Source organism: Triticum dicoccoides, chromosome 4A (genome assembly GCF_002162155.2).
Source record: "Triticum dicoccoides isolate Atlit2015 ecotype Zavitan chromosome 4A, WEW_v2.0, whole genome shotgun sequence".
NCBI lineage: Eukaryota > Viridiplantae > Streptophyta > Magnoliopsida > Poales > Poaceae > Triticum > Triticum dicoccoides.
The window spans coordinates 610,105,592-610,113,604 of NC_041386.1; the positions used below are offsets into that span (position 1 = coordinate 610,105,592).

At 40.3% G+C, this 8,013-nt stretch overlaps 1 protein-coding gene across 1 annotated transcript in view; it reads left to right on the forward strand.

Moving 5' to 3' along the window:
* Positions 1 to 7,370, forward strand: part of LOC119283797 — a 38,202-nt gene extending 30,832 nt beyond the window's left edge. Inside the window, exons 5-8 of the mRNA XM_037563201.1 lie at positions 4,532 to 4,873; positions 4,959 to 5,819; positions 5,905 to 6,048; positions 6,445 to 7,370. Of these exons, the coding sequence (XP_037419098.1) occupies positions 4,532 to 4,873; positions 4,959 to 5,819; positions 5,905 to 6,048; positions 6,445 to 6,759 (1,662 nt within the window). The 3' untranslated portion in view covers positions 6,760 to 7,370. The remainder of the gene's footprint in view (positions 1 to 4,531; positions 4,874 to 4,958; positions 5,820 to 5,904; positions 6,049 to 6,444) is intronic.
* Positions 7,371 to 8,013: the final 643 nt, after the last annotated feature.

Sequence of the window (8,013 nt, forward strand, 5' to 3'; positions counted from 1 at the left end):
CCGCACCTCACCTCGACCGACGGCCCCTGCCCCTCACACACCGCCGCCGTTGCTGTCGCCGTCGCCGTCCCCGACACCATCGCCGTGAGCAAATTTTTTGCTAATTTAATTTGATGTTAGTAGTAGTTAATTTATATGTGTAGTATAATTTAGATGTGTAGTTAATTGAGTTAGATTTTGTTAGATTTTTTTTTAAATTTTTTGTTAGATTTTTTTGTAGTTGATAGATTTTTTGTTAGATGCATAGTAATTTAGATGTGTAGTTCATAGATTTTTCTGTTAGATTTTTTTTCATATTGTGTAATTAATTTGTTCATATTGTGTTAGATTTTTTTCTGTTAATAGATTTTTTTGGGGATATTATTGTTGAATATGCATGTTTGTATGTTCATATATATGCAAAGATCGAATATGTCAAATATTTATGATTTTTTTTCTGTTCATACAGTTTTTATGATTTTTTTCTGTTGTAATTTTGTTCATAGAATTTTAATGATTTGTCTGTTCATAGTATTTTCTTTGTCAATTTATGTATATGTTCATATTGTGTATGTATTGGAAAATAGTGCATGATCAAAGTCATTTATGAATATGTTCATATTTAGAATAGAGGAAAAAGGAAAAAATAAGAAGAGAAAGTGTTTAATATAATTAGTTAGAAAAATAATAGAACTATAGTTAAACTAGTTTATTTTTAGTAAGTACTACTTTATTTTATTTATAGTAAGTGCTTCATATATAGTTGAACTAGCTAGTTGATTTAATAAACTACTTTATTTTACTATATATAGAAGTAGTTTGTTTTTAGTAAGTACTACTTTATTTATTTATAGTAAGTGCTTAGTAGTTGAACTAGTTGATTTAATTAATAAAACTACTTTATTTAACTATATATAGAAGTAATTCCCGCATCGACATCGACGATGCCTATCCCGCATCCTCGTCGTCGTCGACTCGGCGGTGGAGGCCTGCTTGATCAGGGCCATGTTCAAGACTGGGTTCCGCCGGGCTGGTATTGGGAGGTGCTACCTTCCAGGAGACGTAGGTTGGTGAGGAGGCAGCCCGTTGTTGAAGTTTGGTGGCGGTCGCGTGGGCCAGTGACGGTGCCGAGGCTTCCGGACACCGCGGAGGTGGTACGTCACCGTGTCAACGGAGAGGACGAGCACGTCCGTCGCTACATGGTTGCATTGGAGGGCAGGTTCGACAATACCTGGCAGGTTATTCAGGGATCTCACTGGAGCTATGATCCTGTGATGGTTCCTTATCTTTGGGTGTCCACCGCCCGCGACGATACCCGTCGGGCGCTACGGTTCTAGCTGTATTAGCGATGCTATATGTATGATTGTATTCGAGGAGTATTAGTGATAATATTCGACGATGTACGGACACAAGAGATGATGTATTTTTGGTTATAATTGAATGCATGCTAATTTAAATACTACTTTATTTTATGATTTGGTTTTGCTTATTAAATGCTCATATTGGAAAAATACTCCTACTTTGAATGCTAAAATTGAAGAGCACTCTATGCAGAAATCTAGGAGCCCCCTCCATCATCCACGCCGTCGTGGGGGTAGCTTCTCCTTCATTCCCGTGTGCTAGACAATTTGGTGTAATAGTGCACTCGGGAATGAAAGGAGGAGCTACCATCACCGATAGTCAACCCGTGATTAATAATAATGATCTAATTTAGGTTTTTTAGTACATATATTTAATTGTACAAGTTTAATATTTGAATTATGGACATAGGCCGGAAATGTCGTACTCGGATGACGAAAACCGCCCGGGGGAGTGCGACTGGTGCCACGACGACCGAGGTATGTGCGACAGGTTCCTTGAGTTGGATGAAGATCGGCGCTTCAGCATTAAACTCGAGGAGACCTTCGATGTTCATACGGTACACAACGACGACAATAGTTTTTTTCGTAATTAAGCACGTCTTCAACTATTTTAACGTGTATTTTCATCTTTTCCAATTCGACTAGCTTATCCCATGCTATGTAAGATGCTATGTCTTGGAGAGGATGGGTTTTGAAGACCATGAAAGTATGGAAGCCAAAACAATTCACCTAAGGACCCATCATGGTGTGGATTTTGAAGTAAAGTTGTACAATGCTGAGAGTATAACCCATTTTGGTTGCAAAAATTGGGAAGCACTTTGCAAGATGTATGGTTTTGATGAGGGTATGCTTGTCATCATGGATGTTGGTGATCCTACAATCGAGCAAGACAATATGGACATTTGGGTCCCTGTGGATACACCTCCAATTCTTCCCTCATGTGAGCTTAACATAATTATTAAGTAATTTATATTGTTTATTTCAAAATAGTTGACAGCTTATTTCCATTGACAGCTTATTTTCATTCTTCAAAGAATGTGCGGAAGATGGTAGACAAAACCCACTACACCGATGGCTTCGAATTAACTTATAAGGAGAAAAATCATATGATCGCATTTTATACTGATCTTGAGAATTACAATGTCTACAGTCGAACTCCTCAACATTATGGTCAATACGTGCCACTAGTGCACGTGTTGAACTACGGTAACTACCATGGAGATACCCTGGTAAGATTTTTACTATTACGATATCCGTGCATCTTTTTGCATACTTCTAAAACTAGTACATCATTGCTAACTACGAAGTTATTACTATGTTTTTCAATAGATAATCCTGAATGATTGTGTGCCTCATCTGATGTATACGCACAGTCGCCTTGATGTTTTGAACATACAACCAGGTCGTACTACGAATCTCAACTGTCCATACCAGATTTCTAAAATAAATGGAGACATGATAATCAAAGAATGGAAAAAAATATATGGACAGTCGTAAGGAGCTTCATGGAAGCAAAAGGAAGCGAAGCGCAAGAATTGGAGACATGATGATCTCCATTCTTCATAATGGAGAGTCAGGGTCTATATTATTTTATGCTATTTTATCTTAAGTGTGTTTAGGTCTACCTGATACTGATGATGTGCTAAGAACAATTATATAGGGTTGGGTTCGATGACTATGAGTATGATGATCGTATGACTTGTTATTAATAACGAGTAGAAGTTGTATGATGATGCATGATTAGGAGGACTTGTTATTATATATGATGATGTATGATGCGAGCATGAAGAGTTATTATATATCAGCGGGTGAAATGAACATAGTAGTAGCGTTGGTAAACCAAGCACGAAGATAAGAGAGGACACTTCTCTCTATTAGCTAGCTAATAACAACCTAAATTAACCCCCAAAACCCCTAAACCAGCCACTTTCAAAAAAAAACCTCAGCTGCAGCCAGCTTCTGACGCGTGGATGCCTTTTGGTCCCGGTTTATGTCACCAACCGGGACCAAAGGCCCCCCTGCCTGGGCTACCCGCAGCGGCCACGTGGATGCCCATCTGTCCCGGTTTGTGTAAGAACCGGGACTAAAGGGGGGAGGCATTAGTAACGACCTATTGTAATCATTCCATTGATTAGAACTCCAAGGCATGATGTATGCCTTTTACTCATCTAAGATAAACCCACTGTGTCATCATCATCGCTATTGAGGCATCAACCTTCCCTCTGTTGTCTTTACACGACTTCTCGTAGATCGTAACGTCGGCGGCGGTGTATTAATCATCAAAAGATAGGAGTGATGAACCATTGCTATGCTTGTGAGAGGAGGCCGGTGCAAGGGGCGGAAACATTGTTTTTGTGGAGTTACTTTTTGCCCTATATAATAAAGATTTAGTAGATGCCTACTTTTAGAAAAGATGTGATTAACTTTAAACAAAGGATCTTCTTATCAGGCGAACGTTCGCTGGGAGGGTGGCTACTGTGAATGTCTTCTACGGCAATTTTAGTTGTAGAGGTGAAAATTTCTCATGGCAATTCTTTTCTAGAGGAGTCGATCTTTTTAGAAAACTGCCATTATTTAATCTCAATCAAATCAAATCAAACGGACGCGGGGGAGTTCGCTAGGGGTTCCTTCTCAGTGAACGCTCGTCAATTAGCGTTATAGGAAGCTCCCGAAAAGGGGAGGACTTTGAAATTAAGGTGGACACAAATTTGGAGTTCTTTTCGAATTGTGCCTAATTCCACACCAATAATAAGCTGCTAAAAAAAGCGGAAAAAAAGGTGCCATCATCGTTTTCCTCTCCGCCGGCCTCAGTCCCACCGCGGCTCGACCTGCCGCTGCCGCAGAGAACACCCCAACGCCTCCTCCTCTTCCGCGGCGACCACCCCAACGCCTCCGCCTTTCACGGGCGGCCGTCCCCCGTTCCCGTTCGACCTTCCGGCTCCGCAATTCCGGCCACCGGTTGGTTTCCGAGGTATGAGCACACTCTCATCCATCCATGATTACTTAAACTCCATTGCTGCCCTGGAGATATTCTGGGTGCACAACATCTGGATCTGCCCATGTTCCTCCCCACCAAAGGAAACTGTTTTTTTTTTCATTCTTTTTTTGGTGGTGGTGGGGGCTTGATTTCTTATGAATATTTGTTAGAGAAAATTTATTTTAACTGGGTTACTCCTTGCACTTTATTGCAGTTCAGAATGGGGAACTTCGTGCCTGGAATTGTAAGTAGAGTGGATCATTGTCATCCAAGGATATCAAGCCATCAAATTGAGCCATTGACCATTCTGGCTTTCAGAGCTATATCAGAGCACATAAGACGATGTAAAGTGTTTGATCGAAAGCTGATAGCAAACGGCCGGTTTCAACTGCTGAGCATTCTGCTTTGTGGAGTAATCCATGCCAAGGGAATAACAGGGGAAGATCGATGTAAACTGTGCTGCATTCTCATCTGTGGAGTTATATCTGACTACATCCATCATGGACCAATTGATGCAAAGGAATCAGCGATTGATCTGTTTGGAGACCTTCCAGAGGTACTGCGCTCCACCTCGTCTCTGTTGATTGCAGATTACTAATTTCTACTTGTGTGCAAATACGATATATCTTTTTATTCTGCAGGACGTGCTATGCACAATTTTTTCAAAGTTGCCTCTGGAAGAGGCTGTAAGAACCAGTGCCGTATCAAGGAAATGGAGATACTTGTGGATGCTTTGCTCTAAATTGAATTTCGATGGAAATACAGTATGTGGAAAAAACAATTATGAGAAAAGAATGTATACTCTAATGTTCACTCGCATTGTTGATAGGGTCCTGGAACAGTATCGTGGCAAGTTGGTGGAAGAGCTTGCAATCAAAATTGAGTTGAACTTGATGTTGGTTGAACATCTTGATAATTGGGTTCGTTTTGCTGTATCATCGCGGACAAAGGCACTAGTTTTTGATTTAGCACGAGAACAGCGTCAACCTCCAGGTTGTGTTGATCCGTACAAATTTCCATTTGAGCTTTTAGACGAGGACAGTATATGCCGTCTACAGAAACTTCATCTTAGCTTTGTAGATTTCCAGCCACCGATGCATTTCAGTGGTTTCCCTAACCTAAGGAAGCTTGATCTGAGCATAGTGAGTGTCAATGGGAAGGATATTCAACATATGTTGTCAAACTGTTGTAACCTAGAGTGGCTGAGTATTGTTAGATGCCATCTCAATGGTGAACTAAAGGTTAACGGCCCACTGCCCCACCTGCTATACTTGAAAATTGCTTCCTGCAGATTAACAAATATAGCATTCCATGCCGTGAACCTTGCGACTTTCGAATACAGAGGACTGGCGGTGCCTATTGACCTCAGTAAATCATCGGAACTGAAATGTGCAAACATATGGTATTATGGAGACACGCTCGAGCACACTATTACTGTTCTTGCTAATGTGCTTATAAATGTGCAACATCTGACCCTCGATACGGCCTGTGAACCTCCAAAGGTTCGCTCTTATACCATCCTTTAAGTCATGGATTATCCTATAATATCACATGACTGATCATGACCTTTGGTTATCTATCTTTCAGATTCCCTGTTTGATGCATTACCGATGCAAATTTTCTCAGATGACGCATTTACAATTGAGGTTGGTTTATATCGAAGAATTCAATATATTATCTTTGGTCTCTTTTGTGAGGTCTGCTCCTTTCATCAAGAAGTTAGAGCTGGACGTAAGTACTCATATTGCATTACTGCTTCTTTCAACGCATTGGATGTCTCGTTTTTGGACCATGCCAACTATCATGCTGTCAACATGTGATGAGAATTGAGAAGTACTGTGCTGGACCGTTTCTTTTATTGCATATGCTGTCCTGGAACTGATGGATGGATATAGGCTGCTATACTTGTTCGTTTTACCACTCTCTTTGTTTGGAAGGCACTAGTTTTTTGTTCAATATTAATCTTTCATGAAATAAAATGACAATTTGACAAAAGTCTGTTTGAGACTTGCTCACGTACTCACACTATGTTCTTGACTTTCAGTAATAGTCACAATCCTTCGCATCATACTTCATTTTTTGTTCAAACTTTTTTTTTTGACCATGGTTTTTGGTTTAAACTTGCAGTTTCGTTTCCCTAGTTATGTGCATTCGGTACAAGAATCTGATGAACCTATCAGGAAGCTAGCGGAGCGTCTGTTCAACAACTTAAAGAGTTTGTATGTTACAGGATTTAAAGCATGCATCGGTCAAGTTGAGTTCCTTTCACACATGGTGGAAAATTCCCCTGCACTGGAGATTTTAAGTATAGATCATTCAGACAAATATCCCCTAGAAGGCCATGAAAGAGACACGAAAACGGTTGTTGACGTAGTCCATAGAACTGCTAGAAGGTATCTCGAAGGGAAGATTTCGTCCAAGTGCACCCTAATATTACTTTAAGGGATTTGTTGGTATAGGGATGTACATTGTATCTCTATCTAGGGATTGAAAATCCGATGCGGTGGCATCTTTAAACATGTCTGCATTGGTCACTACTATGTGCATTGTGATTTGGTTTTGCACGGTCCATTATAATATTGATGAAATGAACATGCTTCCCTTTGCATAAATGCGCTGTTTGCCCTCCACTACAGTACTCGTTGCGTACAACTCTATTAACCTCGGAGCTCCACGTTTTCACCCCATTTTAGATGATGTATATGCTTCCTCCCTGCATGACATGTATGGACACATGGGGCCTTCTCTTTTTTAGCAGGCACGCAGCCCTAGTTGTTTTAGTTTTTTTTTCACCTCGCCGTCTCCCCCATGCTATCAGGTGTGGCGTTGGGTGTTATCCGATCGTCCAAAGCATTCCCGCCTAACCAGTAACTGCTTGCTTCTGTATAATTCTTCTATTTTTATTCCTCTTGGTTTACCGGCTGTTGTTCCTCTGGTTACCGGTTGTGCTCTCATCGGGCGCCAGCAGCTGCCTCCGCTGGTCGAGCTCGCTGCTGACCTACTCAGGCAAGCACGCAGCTGCAGAGCTGAGCTGCTGCTCCTGGACTTAAGGTAATTTTAAATTTACCTCATCATATTTCCTAGTGTATCCGTTGAATTGAATCTTAAACTGATGCATTTTGTATTATTTTCATGTCATAGAAATACAAGATAGTAATATTGGTCTTGTTAACTGAAACTTGAGTTGCTGATGTGGAGTTAACTGAAACTTGTTAACTGATGCAGAGTAATATTGCTTAACTCTGTGCACTTGATTCTGTGCTTAAAATGGAGTAGCTTGGAGTAATTTAGTGTAGGACTTTTGCTTGGAGTAACTTTAACTGAAAATTTTCAGTTTCAGTTAAAGTTAACTGAAAAAAAACAGTTAAATGAAAATATTCAGTTAACTTTAACTGAAAATTTTCAGTTAAAGTTAGCTGAATATGATCAAATGATAATGCTAACAAATATTTTCAGTTAATGAATCCCTTGCACTATTTTTCAATTAAAGTTAACTGAAATGATAATGCTAACAAATGCTAGTGTTTCCAGTTAACTTTTTCAGGAAGGGGCTATGGTATCCTGAGGACCAGAGACTGAGGGACTACATCTTCAAGCATGGCCTTGGCTGCTGGACTGCTGTCCCTGCAAGGGCTTGTGAGCTCTCTCTCTCTCTCTCTCTCTCTCTCTCAATGTAGGAGTACTTCTTTCCCTTTT